Source organism: Corvus brachyrhynchos, unplaced genomic scaffold, assembly GCF_000691975.1.
Source record: "Corvus brachyrhynchos isolate BGI_N302 unplaced genomic scaffold, ASM69197v1 scaffold91, whole genome shotgun sequence".
NCBI lineage: Eukaryota > Metazoa > Chordata > Aves > Passeriformes > Corvidae > Corvus > Corvus brachyrhynchos.
The window spans coordinates 3,160,946-3,181,744 of NW_008236442.1; the positions used below are offsets into that span (position 1 = coordinate 3,160,946).

Here is a 20,799-nt window from a genome sequence, read left to right on the forward strand (position 1 = left end):
AAGTGGCTTTGGAACTCCCCTCCCACTCCTCCTCCTCCTCCTCAGAGCCTGGGGAGGAAGCACGGTGTTACGGCTTCGGCGTCTTTCCCCCCTCCGCGGAGCATCCTCCCTTGGTTCGCGCCGGTCCCTGACCCCACCGCGCACGGGGAGCGCAGAGCTGGAGCTGCTCGGGCGAGGTGCCCTCTCCTCCCTCCCTCCCTCCCTCCGCACCGGGCAGCGGGATGCTGCTGCCGGGGAACACCGCGCTGCTTTCCGGAGGCACAGCCTTCGCTCAGCCCGGGCTTTTAGCCGCCTGACGGAATCCTGACCTTGTTTCAGCATCCCTGTGCTGGCTGCTCAGCCGAGGGAAGACACGGGAGGTGTTTCGTAGCTCGCAGCCGGGCCGGAGTTCGCAGCATCTTTCGGAAACAGCTGCGACTTGAGAAGGGTGTGGGGCTCAGGCCATAACCTCCCCGCGCCTCTTACTGCATGTCCACAGTCCTGCGGCTTATCAATAAATCATCATCTTCGCAAATTTGGTTTAAATGTTCAAAATGAAAGCTGGTGTTTCCCTGGCTACAAAGTGGGGGTCACTTTGACAGCCTTTGCAGCAGCCACTGGGAAACAGAGTCGCCTCCTTGTGCTGCCACTGACTCTCTGTACAACCTTTATCACCTCACTTTACACCCTCAGATTCTCGGAGCTCTGCTGCTCGCCTAAACAGTGACGTCCAAATAAATGCTTCAGTGGGTGTCAGGCATTTAAATATGTGTAGAATCGAGTCTCATTTCTGTGAGAGAGGGCAGTGTCTCACCGTAGGTAACCAGAGGGCTCAGTGCAACAGTAGGTTGATTTCAGCTATATTACCTAAATCCTGTTGTGATACAAATCGTCATCCTCCTGGACAAACACTCCTTCAGTTGGAAGAATCAGTGAAAAAATGCCTTGTGGAACAGAGCAGACTACTTTTATCACGGGAAAACACTCTGGCTACTGTTGTGGAATTGCAAATTGCCTTTTGAGTTTTCTTTGTGCAAGTTCTCTTGTGCACATGTGAAATACAGTAAAAATCTCAGCAGCTTCCACACCACCATTCATGGTAAATTAATAACCCAGAAGCAGACTCTCACATCCTGGACAAATTCACTTAGCCTAAAAGAAAGGCTCCAAATCCCCAGCCTTAGCTCTCCCTCATCTCGTGTTAGCACAACTCAGCTACGCTCTTTTAATCAGGAGTTACAATATAGTCAAAGTAGGAGGGAACAAGCCCACAGCATGAGATCACATCTCTCCATCTGATTCCTTACCTGAGGAGCTGTCACCTTCTTGCCTACTGTTCCTGACACTTAACACCCCTCCAGACCTCTAGCGAGCGTAGAAAAAGGGAGAGAGAAAAGGCAGAAGCAGGAAGGAGCTCCAAGGTTGCATAAAGAAACGTGAGAAGTAGATCTGGGCAAAAGGGAGGGAACTGGGTGTACTGATGGGAAAGGGAAAGATTTAGAGGACAGGAGACGCAAATTAGCAGGAAACAAGGTCTCATCTTGCCGCCTGGAGTACAGTTTGTTGAAAGTAGGCTGGTCAGGACATCAGACAGGGATTATGTAGGATCAGCAACCCCCTGATATGTGTGGATGGAGCAGTTTACCAGCTGTGGGGGCTTTTACTGGGCTGCTGAGGCGCAGGAGACAGGAGTTCACAGCTCTCCCTGGCCTGGTGCTATCCTGTGCTCACAATTCCTTCCCATCTCTCAGCCTCAGTTTTCCCATCCAGACAACAGAGCCAACCCCATTTCTAGCGCAGGGTTGCTGTCAAAGTGAATTAAGAGGTCCAAAGAGTACTTTGAAATGCAGATATTATGCTCGCTGGTTTTAATGTCTCCAAAGCGGTCTCCAGATATCTCTAAATCCTCAAGATATCCCTGATCAATTCCTGTTTTGCATACGAGGAAGCCAAGCAGAGGGACAGAGGCTTTAGTCCGTCTCTTTTATGTTGTGTTCTGAGGGTCCCCCTGACCTTGCCGTGGCTCAGGCTCCCAGTTTTTGTCCCACAGAGTCTGACCCCATCCACAGCCATGTTTTTCTGGTGACACAGAACAAGCTCCATACATGCAGAACCTCTACATCTGATTATTAATTACTACCCAATTAGTAATAGATTACTAAACCCCCCCAAAGCTATTTCCTCTGACAAGTCAATGCCCAGGCTTAAGCTCTCATCCTCTCCCTCACCCTGGAGTTACACCCATATTTCTGGCATCCACTGTGCCCTGCAGGACCCTCCCAGAAAGCTTGGGTGCTGTGGGGCTGAACTAAATCTCCCCTGTATTTTCCTTGCCTTTGCAGGTGCACTGGGAAGGAGCAGGACACAGGAGCTTCTGGTCCCCAGGCCTGTGATCAAATTATCTCTCCCTCTGTCACACATCCTAATCATCACAGCTGGCGGTCATGCCAACAATATTAACGCTGCTGAGTAGCTTTCAGTTTTGCAATTAGCAAGGTTTTCTGCTTCCCTCAAATAAAAAATAGGCTGGTGCTTCTTAACACTGCATAAATGATACAGAGACATTCAAGGCCCACGTTCCTGCCTTGTTGAGATGAACCAACATTAGAAGTGCTGGAGATATTTTAAGTCTTCTGAAGATTAAAATGGTTACAAAGGTTTTTATTTCTAAACATGTTTATCCTGCCTCTCTTTTTTGTTTGCAAAATTAGGCAAAACACAGTTTAAATAAACAACTATTGTACTATTAAACATTGATTAAAGAAAAGGGTTCCATTTAAATTATTAACTGGTAAGATAAAAAGCATCCCTTCTCTTTTGTACGCTACTTTATTCAGAAGTCAAACTTCTGTAGTCTCACTGAATGCTAATGAGCAGCATAATAATGCACAAGGGCAAGAGGGGGCTGAGTAATTAAAAACAGAGGCCAGAAATCAAAGGGCTTGAAATACACTTATGAAAATAATTCAATTATACATTAGAAACCTGGGATAATCAAGACACATCCCACAGTTTCATTCATCATTATGCCCCAATTTTATATCTCTGCTGGTTTGCTGTATACAGGAAGCAGTGATTGGGATTTTCATGTGTGATTCCTCAGCTGGAGAGACAAAGGCAACGTGCACTCAGGTCCCATCCTCATCACTGCTCCTTGAAAATGGCTTCACTTGAGTGAGTAGATTCTCACTTATCTGATTTAGGGAAATATTTTTGGTCACAAGGTAATTCTGCATCAGTTCTATATTCCTTTTCTCTGTAGCTTTGCAATTAATTAACGCAAATGTCCGTGCCCACCAATTTATCTTCCCTATAAATCCATCTCCCACCACTCTCCTTGGCTTCACCTATTCTCATGGCTTCAGGCTTGCCTGGTTATCCACAAAGACCTCTGCCAAGCAAAGCAGTGGGTAGGTTTGTCCAGAAAACCGTGTATTTAGCTGGGGTGGCATCATGAGACTGAAGCTTTCACGCAACACAAGCTGGGTCAAAAAGTCTTGATGTAGCTTTGCAATGTCACTTTTATGGGCCAAGGAATCCCAGCACAGCTCCTGGTCTCCAGGACAGCAAAGCAGACTGCAACACTTACAGGGAATTCCAGTGGCATGTGATAAAACAAGGAAAAATGAGGCAGTTTGGTCTTGTTCAGTGACTTTGGAGATCAACAGAGGATTTAAGTGATTTTGCCTTGTGCAGTCTTGATGCAACAAGCAATTATCAAACTTAGGCTCATTGCACTGACCACAGCTTAAAGGAGGGAGCTCTAAGTGATGCATTGTCAGGAACCATGGAAAAAACAGAAAAAGTGAGCTGGAGTTCCAGCTGACAAAGGGGAGCACTGTGTTCAAGTGCTTTGCAGATGCACAAATTGTTAGCTCTGTTTTGGTACACAATTAAGTCAACAACACCATAAAAATGTTGGAGACAACCCAGAAAAGAAAAAATCAGGAATTTTAGCAAAACCAACACTCAATTGCGTACAGCTTCCTGAGAAATCAGGGTCTGATTGTCTCACCAGAATTTTAAAAATTTAAGCATAGAGACTATGAGCTGTCTCTAATGAGCAATGGGGCCAAACCAAACAGTGCTGTGCTTCACGAGGCCAGAGGAGCCCGGAGTCCAGCACAGGTCACAAGCTGGAGCAGTGAAAAAGGGAAACAAGAAGCTCAGGTCAGGTTTTCCAAAACCTAGGGGTTTCAAAATGAAGGTTATGACTGCAGCAGATGGGGGCTGTTTCGTGTAGTTCCAGCTATTACTGAGCTTTGCTTCATCTTCCATTCAGGAAAAAACAAAAGGCTGCACGTGAAGAGCCAACTTCCACCAGTGTATGACAGCAGCTAATGTGGTTGTCTCAAGATTTCCCCAGCCTTATCAGCTACATCTTCTTCAGTCAGAAATAAAGCTCTTTTTGAGAGGATTCAGCTTCCCCCAAAAAAGATGCACACTCTTGTCAAATAGAAGATTGTTAAGACAAACAAACCAGCCCGTAATGTGAGTGGAGCAGTGCCTGCCACAGGTGGAGAGGGAAATGTGCAAGTTAAGACAGACATTAAATTTCAACACACAGTGAGGTAGAGAGCAAAATATCCATTTTCCCCCATTTTTCTAATGAGGAATTAATTTTTAGAAGAGAAGACACTGACTGACATGTTGGTTGATTTTGCAGAGGGAGTGACTGGAAGTGGGGAGCTGCATCCAAGGGCAGAGCCCGAGCCACAGAGAAGCCCCACTGCTCAATATTCGCTTCTCAAGTTTGTGGTTGAAATACTCTAATAGATATCTTAGTGACATCCTTTTCCGAGAAACAGTCTGGGGCAGTAATTCTGACAGGACAAGTCAGCTGTAATGAATCTGTTTCCTCAGCACAGATGGGGCCTCGCTTTACTTACATGCATTGCTCCTTCCACTTCCTAAGAATACGTGGAGACAAGAGAAAGTAGCTCTGGCCTCTTATCTTACCTGCCTCGAACAATATAGTGGCAATCAATAAATGAACTACATTTTCTTTAAATATGCAATTATGTGGAATAGATTATAGAAGTGACAAAACCCAGAACAACTCCACAAACACAGACCTGGGCTCTGATTTCTATCAATACGAGATGAAAGCCATGTAGTTGCTCATTTACAGCTCAAAGCTGCATTATTTTCCCTAACTCAGGCTCTATTGGTAGTCAACTGAACACTCTAAAGCAGAAATACCAACTCATCTTGATATTCCTTCCACAGTAAATAATGATTTACAAAGGAGGGAGGGAAATCTCCCTTCCCCTCCTTCTTTCAATTCATTAAGCTCAACTGTGATAACCAGTGAGGCATACAGGAAAGGGTTAGGTATCTCTGCCTCTGAATATTTAATTCAGGACTAAATGTAATGCACAGCATCCTTGCACCCTTGGGAGTTCAGCAGCCAATATGCCAATGAATATATCCTGACAATAGTGATTTTTTCTGCACTTTGGAGGCATGAGTGACATTTGCTCACCACATATGTTACATCGGATGCTGAGGTCTACACTTGTGAGAAATTAATCAGAATCCATCTGTTTCCTTCTCATCCTGGACAATTTCATTACAACTTAACCAAAGATTACAGGATTCCCATGTCTGTGTCCCCAGCCCCCAGCCCAGTCTTGGTGTTTCTATGCCGAACGATTAAAGCTGCTTAGTTTAAGTAAGGTCAGAATCAATCTAAAAAAAAAAGGGAAAGGCATAATGCTCATGGGCAGGGTCCAAAATCTGCTCTAAATTACATGTAGGTAAATCCAGAATATCCCTACTGAACCAAAGGGGGTTCAGATTTGTCATGGAGCAGGTTGTGGTCCTTGATCTATCAATACATATTTCTGGTGGCTGATCTTGATGGATATCAGGCTCAAAATGGCACAAAGTCAGTTACTGCAGGTCCTCTGTTACATTTTCATTTACCTGCCCAGGTGGTGAAGAGGGATGGCTCAGCCCTTCTGTGGGGCTGGGAGATACTGTGCCACTGTTGGGAGAAGAAAGTGCTCTGGCTTAAAATACTGCCTGTATTTACACAGGCAGCTTAGAAAATTCTTTGCCTATTTTGTATTTACTGGTACCTCTTTAATTCAATGTAATAGCAAGGGAGAACTGGGCCAAAAGATTGCTTGGACCCTGATTTATAATGCCAACATTTGCACAGTGATGGATGACGAGCTTAAAAGTGGGAGTTTCTAGGAGTTCTTTGGACAAGGCACAAATGGCTTCACAAGCCCAGAAGCAGAAATATCTGTGGGATTCTGGTACCCAGTTACTCAGTGACAGTTCCAAACATGAGGCTTCCTGAACAACAGAGAAGGCAAAGCTGTGAACCAAAAAGTGAGGTTTGCATTACAGAAATTACGGACAGAGAGACACAGAATAGGAGGGCTGGGAAAGCCCAGTAAAGAGGGAAAACGACTCCAGTGATAAGGAGCTGAGGGGCAGCTGTAGCACCGAGGGTCTGCGCGTCGGGGAGGCCAAACCTGATACAGAGGGGCCAGGCTGGAGGCTGGCTGGCTGCACGCAGCAATGCCAGGTCCCAAAACCCATTTGCCACTTAGCTGTGACTGTGGCAGTGAGACCACAAGCAAAGGAGTTCACCCAGCATTGGGGAGGTGGAAGATGAAGGCAGAAAAGATGTGCAAAGCAAAACAGCATCAGCAGCCTGTGATGGGAACCGGCAGAAGCTCCCTGACCCCGCTCGCAGCCGTGCTGCCTCCCCCACTTCTCCCAGACATTATTCCAGCTGACTTGCAGATACCTGATAGTTATTTCTGAAATGAAGGTGTGTTCAGATCAGACTGTCACGGCCTGTCTTTTCAATCAGGAGTTACTTGATCAGATGCTTTTTTGCTGTAACATAATCACACGATACCAGGCTTTGAGACAGGGCCTCTATTCCAGCTCTGGGGCTGGATACTTCCTTGCCAAGAAGATATCGACACATTGGGAGATAGCTATAAAAGAAAAGGAAGATCTTGCATAAATTAACTTATGCTATTTATAGACATGGAGAGCAGTCTATCCATGGGACCATCTGCTAATCTATGTCCCATGGCAATTAAAGTCAACATTTCACTATATCTTCTCCATCAAGGGCTGAGATTATGCACTGAACTCTTTTTTTTTTGTATAACACTAACCTTGCATCTGTGCTGTTTAATGTCTCTTTCCAACTTTCCATAGAAGTTCCCATGTCCATCTTCTGAGTGCCTACTACAAGGAAGAAAAAACTCAAAGGGATGATTTTTATTAATTTATAGTGAAGGGGTGAATTGGTTTCTCCTGTTTCTCAAAAACTTCTCTGTTTTGATAATAAGAAAACAGATATTATGTACTAAATTAATGAATTTATATATTTGATACATATATGTGATCTTCTCACAGTTAAATCTTATCAGTTATCCTTGTTGCAAACAAACCACATAGATTTTCAAAAGTAACTTACGATTTTGGACATTATGTTTTTAATGTTCCAAGCCAAAAATGCTTCCAAAAATTATCAAAATCCTGAGAGCTGAAAGTGAGCATCTCACTTTCTTCAAGGAAAGCTGGAAGCCTGAAAACTATGGCATCCATGCATTTTGCTTTAGAAAACGTGTAAAGACAAAAGCCAACTGTAGTTACTGTACCACTTGTCCTGATTACAGATACAGAGAATTTTCTGAGGTAACTTAAAAGCTTGAGTCCTACTGCCTTGTTCAGTATCTTTTTATACACAACACATTTTTATTACTCTATGTAATTTTAATAATTTATACTGGCACCATCACTTTAGAAATTGCATTCACTACATTTAGCAATAGGAATTTCTGTAACAGCAAGGAAGAAAATACTTAAGAGTCGATTAGCAGGAGGATTTGCAGAAAGGCAACCTTACAGCAGGACTGAAGGGCTCTTGCCCAGGCCAAAGATGTTACTTTACAGAAATACATATTTCATGGATTTGGTTAATTAAAAAAAAAAAAAAAAGGCTTTCTTAGCTAGTGAATTGATCAATTACACAAATAAAAACTCAAGTAATGTTCCACCTCTGAAACAGCTGCTATTACAGAAAACTTGTCTTTTGCAGCTGTGTGGGCATGTGTGTGAGGGAGAGAAAGAAATGGAAATATTAAGCAGTGACACAACCAAACCTTATCCCACTGTTGGTGTGAAACCTCCCTGCAGTCACAAGACAATCAGAAGTTATGGGAGCACAGAGCTTTCTGCAATTTATGCTGGCTGAGCCCCTCTGTGGGGAATGATCACCTCCCAAATCTCCCTTTCCCTCCCCTCTCTCTGGTTTCCGCTTTCCATCACAGGGTACAAAAATAGAGCTTTGCATCCACAACTGTCTTCCCAAGGGTCCAAACCCTCTGCTCAAAGCCTAAAGGTTATTATGCAAAGTCCTAGAGCAGAAAACTGGTGTAACACCTTCCCTCAGCATCTAAAAAGACATAACAGACCATTACTGGCTACGCATATAACATATACAGGGTATACCAGGGCAGAGATGTAAGTATCTGTGGAGAGGCTTTAAAGCCATTGTTGTCCATTTTTGCACATTAAAACCCACAAAGAGTTTTATTTAGAGCACTAAATCCTTTCATTTCTCTCTGGCTAGATTTTTAACTGTTAAAATATTCATCATGCACTCCAAGAATCTCGATGCCAAGTATTTATTTCTTCATAACCTTTTAAAATAGTTTCTTTAAAATATCTTCAGGTGTGCATATTGCTCTTAAAAAAACACTGAAAATAAGAGTTAATTGTAAAACAGAAAAGAGAAATGAGGCAGCAGGCACTGCTGAGACCTCAGTACAGCAAAGGGTGGATTCCACAAAGTTCAGTGCTAAGGGCAAATATAAAGGGCATTTTTTCAAAGTTTAAAGTTTTCAAAGTGAAAATTCTTCAGGTTTCACATAAGCAAATGTAACTTTCTATTTCCAGAGGGATTGGGGGCAGAAAGGCTTCTTTAAAGGGGATATTTGTGTCAAAGGCTTACATTTACATTTCCCTTCAGATGAACAATATTTTTTGTCAGGTAGGTGGCTGCCATTGAGAAAAATCAGTATTTCCTGTCCGAAAATTCCCCCCTCATCTTGATACACTGGAGGTTCAGCCTACCTCCTCCTGTAGCTTTTGGGATGGTGGCAAATCTGGCACATTCTGCCTGGAGAGACCTTTTGGATGGAGCCTCTGACAGAGCTCAGCCAGGGCTGGCTCAGATGCCCTCACACTCAGTGCTGTGCTGCTCCTCACCCTGCAGCCTCCTCAGCCAGGGCTGCTGGATGTGATCAAATGCAATCTGGCAGCTGTGAAGCTCGGTTACAAATGCCTGGGAAGAGATTACCTTCAGCTTCCAGAACATTTCTTTTAATCTGAAGAGAAGCAGACACCTCCCCTCTCCTCCCCATGAAGCCTCTGCTTTATGCACGGAGTCAACCTCATTCCCAACACCACAGCTTGAACCATTATGTTCCCTTCTCTATTCCCACGTGGGATTTACCTTCTTCCACATGGAAAAAAAATATTTTAACTTTCCTTCTTTCTGTTTCTTCTCACAGAGGAAGGAGTCAGAGTGAGACACTGAAACCTGAAAAATTATCCCACACTTTTACCAACTGCTTTGGCACCTCCTCCAAGAGCTCTCTGCCCACTGTGCTCCTCGGAGGACACAACAGCATCTCCAGGTGATTTCATACAGAATTTGTGCCATTGCTTCTCTGTCCAAAGGGCTTCCATTCTGCATTTATATAAATACAGAAAGCAGAAGTTAATGTTTACCAGCAATTGTCTCCAAGGAGCAAGGGATGTGCTTGTACATAGTTATTGCACCTCTTTTGTTTTCTCTCCCAGACACCAAGATTAATGAAAAAAAGGCAAGGCTGCATTTGTAGACACTGACTACACTATTACTGAACCCAAACTTAACACTGAATGTCTGGGTCACTTAAAAGGTAACATGCATTTGTGAGAAAAAGCATTTGGTTTATTTATGGACAACAGAGGGACACACTGGATTCACTATATCATAGGCTTCCCAAGCAAAATGCTCCAGTCAAGGCAGAGTAAGTGAAGACATCCCACAGCTGGGGAGGAAGCTTGTTCTTTTCCAGCAAATTGCTGGTTCTATGGCATACTAGGTATCATTAATGGATTAAATAACTTTTATGAAACATGACTTGCTATTTCCACAAACAAGTCTCTTAACTTTACCACAAATATTTCCTCCAAACTCTTTGATTTTCATTTAATGTCTATCTAAAAGGCTAAAGACCCAGGCACTCCACTCAGTTGCACTGACATTATCTTTTAATTAGCAGAGGTCACTTAATGCTTTTAGTGCAATCAACAGTTGCTTTCTTTCCATGATCAACTACAAGAGCACCATAGTTAATGCAGACTGATTAAAACTTGAAAATCCTTTCGTGCAGTAGTAGTTCAGGACAAATATAATCAAGCTACTGCCTGTAGATCATTTTCCTTGACAGCTTTGATTGCAATACCACCGGGAAGAGCAACAATCCAGGAGCTGCGGGCAAAAGGCCTCTCTTTTACCCTGGGTCTCACTGAGCCCTGACCAAGCCATGGGTGAAATGAATCCCCAGGGTTATCTCCACTTGCATGTGTTGGACATTCATTGAGTGCTTCCAAAGCCTTGTCTCAGTAGGAGGAAAACTAAAATCAGGGCTCACACGTGACTGAAAAGTGATAAGCAAAGCTCACACTGGAGAGATTTACACAACTCGCTGCTTAGCACTGCATGAAAGCACACATGAAAAATTGGGACCAACCATATTATGTCTTGCAAATGTAAATCAGTCTTGTCCTATGTAGATGAAGCTGAGATCCTTGTCTGATTTCAGTGGAGAAAGACCTGTTGGGTATTTAGTATTGAGAGATTGGTCTGAACAACATGTTCAGTTCAAGAGAGTGGCAAGGTTTCTATTCCAGTCACCTGCCCTGGAAAGAGACAGATTTTAAAAGCTAAAGGCAGGCAGATTGGGCTATTGTCTCCAATACCTAATAATTTTGTTAATCCTTATTCTTTTGATCCATGCACAAAGAAAATTACTCCAGGAAACCAATAGTAACCATTCCTTTTTAATCCCTGCATTATATCTGCTACAGTGGTCGCAAAGTCAGTAAAATGGGAAGAGCTCTTACTATGCCAGTAATAAATTAACAAAGGTTTTTAATCTTGGTAGCTTTTTATTGCTAGACAAGGAGCACATGTCAGAAGACATATCACAAACAACAAAACCAGGATGAACCAGACCAAAAAAAATAGAGCAAGCATGTCCATTTAAAAAACAATTACATAGAGCTCCCTTGGAATGGCCATATCCATCCCCAGACCAGCCGCTTTCATCTCCTCTGCTGCATTTAGGTTATGAAAGGATTTAGTTTCCCAAGAAAAGAATTTGAGACACAAGGAAGGCAGGGCAATTTTAAATTAAGCAGCATGACTATGGTAACATCTGCAATAGATTGGATGCCCTAAACACAGTGCAGGAGAGATCTGTCGCCTTATCTACAGTTTGGTAAATAATTTCTCCTACTTCAAGGGTCATTACATCTTCAGCTCTTTCTGTCATTTGTGATTCCACTGAGGGACTGGAGAATAAAGTCTCTACAGGTGCTTGTGGTGCAAGTGAGCAGCTATAAATAACATCCCGGAGTTCTGCTGTGCGGGATATAAAAACCTCATTCCCAGCCTGACGTCCCTTCATTAGACACCGACTCCCAGCCCTACAGATCTCGGCATCTCCCAACATCAAATTTGGCAGGCAGTTACTGAGCAGAAATATGAGCCATTAGGGAAAAGGTTTTTCTGTTCCCCCACATCCCCAAAGCTCCATTGTGCTCTCCTGAGAGAAGTGGGGATTTGGGGTGGGGGGGAAATCCCACCAAGTGACATGTTCCCAAACGGGTGATTCAGCACAAAAACCTCCCTCTCCAGTCCTAAAGCCTGAACTCGTTAGGTGGGGGATGAGAGACCATGGGGTGAGAGCAGAACCCCATCTTGGGGCTGCTCTCCCACAGCTCTCCCCAGCTGCCGCGGGGCGTTGGCTCCAGCCAAGCGGAGCCCTCGGAACCAGCGGGCCGTGAGCTGCCCCAGGAGCTGCACACCAGGGCTCCACTGCAGGCTGAGGTGAGCTAAAATAAAGTCTGGCTGGAGACTGCTTTTATCGCTGGGGAAGATATTTAAGACTGGGGCTGGTACAGCAGCATCTCCCTGCTAATTCCCAGAGAGACACAGGCTTGGTGCTGCACCAGCACAAACAGGGGTCGTGAAGAACATAAAGCTGTGGAGGGGTTCTCATTGTAGGGGTGCTGGTTTTTGGAGAATGCCAAAAATAAGAGAGTCACCTTAATTAAAGAGAAAGGGGGAAAATCCCAACCAGATTTTGTGTACAAGGTATTAAAACTAAAAGAGCTGAGGAGGAGGTGAAGGGGCAGGCAGAGTAGACACTTAAGCGGTGCACAGAGACCTCATGGGACAAGGTTAGGACAGAAGTGACAGCTGGTCTGAAGAAATAGCATTTTAAGATCCAAAACTCTGTCAGGAAAATCCAACCGTGCAGCCAATAGAGGAGTTCAATAAAAAATGAGCAGGCACAGAAAGGACACAAGGTACATAAATACATGCTTATTCAATAAAGCAAGAAATGGAACGGCAAAATTGAGCAAACAAGGCTGCCTGGTGGTGGGAGACAGCCTGATTTATTTGCCTTGCTGAGACACGGCAGCGTGGAAAACACAGCGGGGAAACTGTGTTGTCTCGGTAGGAATTATTCAGCAAAGGAGGGTTAGGTCATGGCTAGAGCATCACAAAGAGCCTCTGGAAGCCAAGTTTCCACAGGAAGAAAAATCACACAGATGATGCATAATTGATGCAGATGCACCGGGAGTGCTGAACGCTCTGGGGACAGGGAGGAAAATTATTTAAAAGAAAAAAAAGTCAAAAAATAGTTAATAATAAAGCAAGAGTGACTTGTAATTACCTGTACACAACTGCCTACAGCCCGTGCCACAGTGACAGGCTGCTTCTTAGCAACTCAGAGGCAGCTTTTGGAAGGGCTCCTTCTGAGGAGGGAAGCTCCCACCTTCTGGGGACCAAAGTTCAGCAGCAAACTCTGACTGCACCATTAGGTTTTAGGGGCTGTGGTACATTGTAGTGATGTATTTTACCTCCCGAAGGAATGGAGCAGGCATCACAAAAAAGATCTGGGAATGTGCACAGGAACCAATCAGCCCTGTAAGGGAGGATATTCAAGTCATGGATTTGGCACGAGGGACACCCAGGAGCTTCTGGCAGAGGAGGGGTGCAGCATCACCTGAGTCAGCAGCACAGAGAAAAGTGCAGATTCTCAGGGCCAGATGGTTTCACCCAAAAGCTCTGCAAGGAGAGAGCAACAGAGCTGCTAGCACGGGGGTCCCTTCCCATTAACCCCCTTCTTTGAGAAATGCTCAAGACAAATCCATTTCCCAGCCACGATTCTTTTTCCTTGCCAAAGAAGTTGATGATTTGGGAAGTCAGCAAAAGTTACACACACTTTGCTGAACAACACATTTCTGTAGAGCAAAACTGCACCTTTCTGCAAGCAAATCTGAAAGTAATATGGGAAACTCATTAAAAATCACATAATCTTTGAAATCTTCTCATGCACAGGCATTGGCAAGGGTCTGTTGATGAGCCAAAATATCCAGCAGAGAGGGAATATTGCCATGGCTCAAGAACTGGTTAGGAGACAGGCGTAGGTGGTTAATTTTTAAGTGCATGAAAGACCTGCATCACCATTGATGTTTAATAAATTAATGAGCTGGAAACATACACAGAGAATAAATGTCAAATAGCAGAGAGAAGCTAGGAAAATTGCAGGGGCTCAGGAAATCTGCACGAGCAGACAGACAGAAAAATAAACACACTCAGAGCATGATGCAGCCCTACTCTTCAATAGACATGCAGATTTTAATTCACTGGATACTGCTTCATAATTAATAGTGAAAAAGAACAAAATTAAATGGAGCTGCCTACAGCAGCCCTGCCTAAACTTTTCTCTGTGGAGTGCTGGCTGGGAGTGGGGTGAGCAGAAGTGTCCCCATCTCCAGTGCCATCAGATCCTTCCTCTGATGTAATCCTAGTGCCACTGAAGTCCCAGGAGAGATGAGTTGTGGATTTCAGCAGGGGCAGTGCCAGCCACCACCCTCCATCTCAGACTGATAGCAAAAGTCCAAAGGATAACCGAAAAATAACATCAAAAAAGGAGAAGTTGGGATCTGGTTAACTCCAAGAGTGACAGAATATACTAGAGGTTAATTGACACTTGTCCCAAAGGAGAGAAGCTTGGGATTTCTTCTCAGTAATGAGAAAAAGGAAAATTTTAAAAATTTTAAAAATTAATTTGGGCATCAGGAATTTACAAGTGATGGAAAGATAATCTGGGGGACAAAAAAGCTGCACAGAACATTCTGCACTTACTTCACACCATGTCCATGTCCAGCAAGACTTCGCCCATGGTGGGATTTGCACAAGGATCTACACAGGATCTGCAGTCACATTCCTTTTTATCCTCTTTCATCTAAATGTTCCAAGCACAAAATTTGATAAGCAAGTGACTGTACTGGTGCATTCAGGAAAAGCCCTTCTCACACAGCAGTGCTCTGACGTGCATTGCAGTGCAAATATTCTCCTGAAAGACGCTTTAATAAAGCGCTCTATTAAAAATAATCTGCCAGCAGAAGAGTATTGACTGTGTAAATATGATATTAACACAGAGCTGGGACAAAGTAAATATGAGAATAAGTAAATACTGTTTTGTCAGGAGGGGGCAAACCCCCAAAGCCATAGAAATAAGCAACATTGTTTATTATTTGCAAAACATAAGGTAAAAGTGTTTAGCCAAGCACTGAGTCAGTGGGATCTGTGACGTCCTCAGCCAAGTCCCTCCTGCTGAGAACAAGCTCCTGCCATGCAGGGATTGTTCTTCCTCCTGCTGTCCTCAAAGTGACAGCAGCATCCTCAGCTGATGTCATTGCACAAAACTAATATTAAATGCTTTCAAATCTGATCAATAAAATAGAACTTACATTAAATGGCCAGAACGCTGTCAGTTCTGTTTCTCAGTCCTAGACTTTCTCATGAGTTCCTGACTCAAAAAGAAAACATTGAGACTACTGAGTCAGTAAAGCTTGATTTATCACACAGCATTCGAAAGTGTTTTCTTTGAAAGGTGCACTAACAGGTCAAATATTCCCAACTTTTTCTTTGGCTGGAATGTTAAAAACACTGAATAGTTAATATCTGGGGCATTTTTGCCATCAAGGGCATAAGAAGGAGGTTTGGAACATCTGTGTTCCTCTCAATTTACTTAACCTTTATTCCTTGCTCTTAAGGGAGTGTTATAATACTCTGCACTGAACTAACTACCCAGTTTTCTTCTGTTAGGGAAAGGCAGTGCGAGGAACGTGACACCTTCCGGACCCACCGTTCCCGGATGCAGACATTACCCGTGGAATCTGGGGGGAATGGCACATTTGGCAGCATTTCAAACACCGCACCCAGGGAGCAAACAGATTGCTGCAAGAATTCCAATCAAAGCATCTCTCACACTTCACAATGTACAGGCTCGTTTTTCAGCTGCAAATGTTCCTGTTGACAGCTATCCAACTTTGTAATTAGTGACAAGACAGGGAATACTTTGCACTCCAGGTGCACCTCCATCAAAGGGATCCCCTGCCTCTCACCAGCGCTAACTCAGACACTGCTGCTGGGTAGGATGTGCTGCTGAAATGGATTTTCACAGTCCCAGGAGGGGAACTCGAGGTCCCAGCAGGAGCGGGGATTCCACCGCACCAAGAGCTGCGGTGTCCCATTGTCCCACTCCCCCTAAAGTGCCACTGAGCCACTTTCTCTCTCAAGAGAACTCTGAGGCTTCAAAACAGCACGTGTTGGAGCACCACTTCAGCACATCCTCGAGTGCTTTGCCGGAGCTGCAGCAGTCGAACTCTGGCTGCTCAGCTCCTTTCCCTGCCAAGCCCTCTGCTCCTCCCCAAGCAGGGGAGCTGGGGTGGGTGCAGGAGGAGAGGGCTGGGGGATCAGTATCCCACCCTGCCCCTTCCCTTTCCCTGCTGGAAAGCTGCTGACATGGATACACAAATAACTGATAGCATTAAGGTACCAGGGAGGAGGGTGTTTTGTAAAGCAGAACGCAGGCTGCTTAAATAATGAATTAAGAAGCATCAAAAATGCGTATGTAAAAGGACAGAGAGGGAAGGGCTGATATTTTAGACTATGCTAGACCACAATGAATAAATTATAAGATAGGCTGAATACTAAGTATAAAGACATCTAGCAAAAGAAAAGTTCTTATTCTTTTCATCCCCCACTGGGTCCCAAATGAACACAGAGCTGAGAGGGCTCATCTGGTCCATGAGGTTTTCTTTCCATGTACATTTTCATCTGGACTGAGGCATTTTTATTTAACAGCATCCACCCTGTCTTTAAGCCTTTCACACCAGAGACAGGCTCACTTATTTTTCTGACGCCACTGAAGTTCTCCCAGTCATAACAAACTGAGAACACCCAGTCAGTCTGACAGAGATGAAGCGATGGGTAGGAGGCACATTTCATTGTGCTATCAAGGCCTGGGCGCAGTAATTGGTGAGGAAACAATTGGGAGCTGTCAGCTCGAAACACATGCCTTGGTGCTGACTGCTGTGCAGAGCCCTTGATGGGTAGTGAATGATGGCCAGTGTGGTCACCACTGCTCTCCTGCTGGTGCCACGATCCTCCCAGAGCCCTCACCAGCACAGCCATCCTTCCCTATGCTGGACACAGCCCCTTCAGTCCCCTCCTGCCTGTCCCAAGGGCCAGGGCAGATTCCTACACCTGACAGGTGAACATGATGAGGAGTTTAATTACCTGCAAGAGTCAAAACAAATCAAATGCCCAACAGGAATAATGCCTGCTGCAGGCTCCACCAGAGCTGCCCACACTTCACTGCACATTCAGGACCTGTCCACATTCCTCACCTGACGCGGATCCATGGAGAACGGCCGAGAGATGATGAATTGTACCAGTCATTTACTGACCTTCACTGTCCATGGCAGCCTTCCTCTTCTCACAGGATCCGCCCACCAGACAGTTCCAAACTGGTGTTAGTCAGCATGGAATCATTTAGGTTAGGGAAGACCTTTTACATCATTGAGTCCAACCATTAACCTGGCAGTGCATCAGTGAAAGCAAAATGAGAGTTTAAGTGTTTCCTCACATATGGGGACACCAAATAGCCCTGATTCAACCACCAAAGCTGATGAGGGACACCTTGCTCCTGCATCACATCAGCCTTATTTCAATGTTTCCATCATATTACAAACCTCACCTGCTTTCCACCCTTCTCTTACAGTAACTCAAACAATTCCTACCCTGTATTAAGATTTCCAGTTTATTTTTATTTTGCTCAGCTGCTGAAAGCTGTGGATCAGATGTCAGGCAGACAAATCATCTCCTCTGGCTTTACCCAGTGCAAAGGGATAATGCTGGACACCACAGCCCTCCCTGGGCAGCCAGAGCCCTGTGTCAGCTCAAAGCTTCCCACAGCTATGAAGAAAAGTCAACCAATCCCATCTTTAGTGACCAGCTGGGGGATAAGTTTGGAAAGGGGACAGTCTGCAAAGCTCAAATATTTTTCTTTAAAAACAACTGTCTTCATGGTAGATGCTTTTTAAAAATAAACAGAAAAACAACTCCGTCATTTTTCAGTATTTTCTTACTATTTTTGAGGTGTCAGTGGTCCATATTTCCATGACACCAGATGCATGTGGGCACACACCACCCTTCCCAGTGAACTGCAGTAGAGAAGTAATTACCTAGTGGAAGGTGCAGGATATATTGCATGGCTGGGTGATGTGTTGCATAAGCAAAAATCAAGACTTTGCAGCAAAACAGGAATTGAATTAACTACTAAAAGGTGACAGCCTGGCACAAAGTGGTTTTAGAACAAAACACAAAGCAGGATTTAGTTATAAAAGATTAACTGAAAATTAGTTTACAACACCATCTCATTTGCTTAAAGAAAAACTGAAGAAAAATATACCGATATTATAGAATCTGAATCATCCTAGGCTAAAAGCTAAAATCTCCACGGATTAGTTTTTTGCTTCTACAAACAGGAAGGAGGAAAAACAAAATCATGACTGCAGGAGCAGTTGCTTTGTCGTCGGTGAGCGGATTCTGCATCTGCAATGAGAGTCCCTTTGAGCGTTGGAAAGGGCTCTAGTGACACCTACTGCTCTCTGCTACAATAGGTGGTGAAAGCTCTCCTGCTTTACCTGGAATAGGATGTCCCTCCAAGGCAAGGGGTATTCCCAGCCTGCAGAGACCCCCGGGCCTGCAGCAGGCTCCTGAGCTAAGGCTGTCACCTGACAGCACGACACTGGGGCCAGGGTGATCTTCTGAAAGCACCGAGACACTGAAACACAGGCACAGCACTGCCAGGGAGCGTGTGAGCAGAGACAGCAGATTGCAAGTTCTGAGCTGGGGTAATCAGCATGGAATCATGGAATCTTTACGTTAGAAAAGAGCTTTTACATCGAGACCAACCTCTAACCCAGCACGGTCAAGGCCACCACCAAACCATGTTGCCAAGTGCCACAGCTCTGTGTCTGTTAAACACCCCCGGGGATGGGGACTCCATCACTTCCCTGCACAGCCTCTCCCAACACTTGAAAACCCTTTTGGTGAAAAATTTTTCCCTAATATCCAATCTAAACCTCCCCTGGCACAACTTAAACCTTTTTGCTCTTGTCCTGTCCCTGTTCCCTGGGAGCAGAGCCCAACCCCCACCTGGCTGCCCCCTCCTGTCAGGGAGCTGTGGAGAGCCACAAGGTCCCCCCAGAGCCTTCTGTTCTCCAGGCTCTATCAGTGATGACTGATTTAGTAAGATTTCCTCCTTTTCTGTATGTTGCCCTTACTGAGAGTATTTGTATTCGACAGTGACTTTATTATCAGCTCAAACGAGAAAATAACTGATGCATTCTCAACTTTCTCTTATAAAATCTTGATTGAACGTCATCTTTTGTTCAGTTTCCAACAAACCCAACCCTCAAACACCTGGCAACCAGAATTAACATTCCTGACACTGTTTTGTTCCCAAGTGATGGGGAGCTGAGCTCCAGACAATTGATTTCTCACCCACTACTCAAAAGCTTTGTGCACTTTGTGTACTACATTAATAAATACTTTTCTAAAGGCCAAAATAAGATTTGATTTTTTAAAAATCCAAGTCAAAAGAACAATGCCACTGTAGAAGTTATACATATTCAAAACAAATTTATTCTCAGTAATAGTGCAATTTCTCTTTTTTTCCTACTTCTTCTTTTTGATTTGCTATGGAATGATTGGAAAGGGAAGGGGAACCAAGAAAACATAAATGAAATTAAGAAATAGTTTGTTATTTGAGTTTTATTCACCTATCCAAAAGATAATGGTAATAACAAGTACTTAATGTTATATTATATATATTCATATATTACTTATTCTATTTTATATATATATAAAGGGTATTTTTGTATTTTATCTATATTATATTGTTATATTATAAAAATATTTCAGTGTTCTAAGAGAGGACAGCAGCCAATAAAAAATTACACCTGTGAATGTGCTGTCAGCTCTACCCAACTGCAGCAACACCCCCTTTCAACCTGCCCTGTCCTTTCCTTCACCTCTCCGGCACAAATCCCAGGTCACCACCCAGTTTTTCAGCTCTGTCCCTTCTCCCCACAACCATCCTGCTCCGGGATGCTGCTCCCCTCTCCTGGCTCAGATTCAAGGGAATTCAGGACCTTTCCTTTCCCTGTCCTGTACCTCCCCGCAGTTTGTGACAGGAATATTTTCACTCCTCTCATTTTTGGCTCTGTCCCAACAGGGTTTCCACACATTTCATTTGATTTATAATCATGTTCCCAGAGGTGTTCTGAGCTCCAGGCTTGAGAATGACTCTCTGTCTGTTTTACCCATCTGAAACCTTACACTTGTTCCTCCCTCCTCACCTCTCTCATTCCCTCTGTGCATCTCTCTCCCACCAAACACAAAATGCTGTTTTCAGCTGCACTGCTGGCACAGTTCAAACTGCAGGGTTTGGGGGAGGCAGCTGGATTGGGCTGGGATGAGCCCAAGCCCTGGCACCAGCCCAAGAGGGCTCCCATTCTGAGCAGGGCTTCAGTAGCATCCTCACACCCAGGCCTGAGGTGAGGACCTGAGATGCAAGAATGAGGAGAGTTCATGAATGAACAACAAAAACCCCAAGCTTCTGTGGCCATTTCAGAGCCAGAGCCAGGGGATATGCAGTAGCAGTTAATTTATTTCAGGCAAAAAGCCCAATCCATGAGAAACATGTGTTCAGAGGAGTGGAGTAAGAGCTCAACTTAAGGCAAACGCTGCAAATTGAAACAATTATTCAGTGTTGAAATCAAACATTTTACCCTTCTGAGCACATGAAAAGCTCCAAGGAGAACATTTTCTTCAGTTTTTCTCCTTAAAAAAGTTCAAGATTAAGAGATATGCTAAACCCTGATTTATCTCATTAATGGTACTGGTAAGATTAACAGCAAAAGTTAAACAATTCCATTATTACTTAATGGCTTTTAAAAATGTATTGCCTTAATATTTATAATCGTACTCTTAAGATTAATAATCCTGATTTGCCACCTCCCCATCACAAACCATTTCTCACACTTACCCAACTTCCACAGAACTTCCCAAAGAAAAAAACTGAAATTACATCTTGATGACTTCTGAAGTAAAAAGGAAAGAAACAACATGCA

General features: G+C 44.1%; 1 protein-coding gene across 2 annotated transcripts in view; it reads right to left on the reverse strand.

Moving 5' to 3' along the window:
• Positions 1-2,041, reverse strand: part of FAM19A4 (family with sequence similarity 19 member A4, C-C motif chemokine like) — a 70,693-nt gene extending 68,652 nt beyond the window's left edge. Inside the window, exon 1 of one of the 2 annotated variants that reach the window (XM_017747210.1) lies at positions 1,287-2,041. Coding sequence is in view for 1 of the 2 variants with exons in the window: in XM_017747209.1 (XP_017602698.1) it covers positions 309-321 (13 nt within the window). In the remaining variant the exon portion in view is untranslated. Of the gene's footprint in view, positions 1-308; positions 1,264-1,286 lie in introns of those variants that run through there. The other variant, XM_017747209.1, reaches the window with a different exon arrangement.
• Between the last annotated feature and the right edge of the window lie 18,758 nt (positions 2,042-20,799).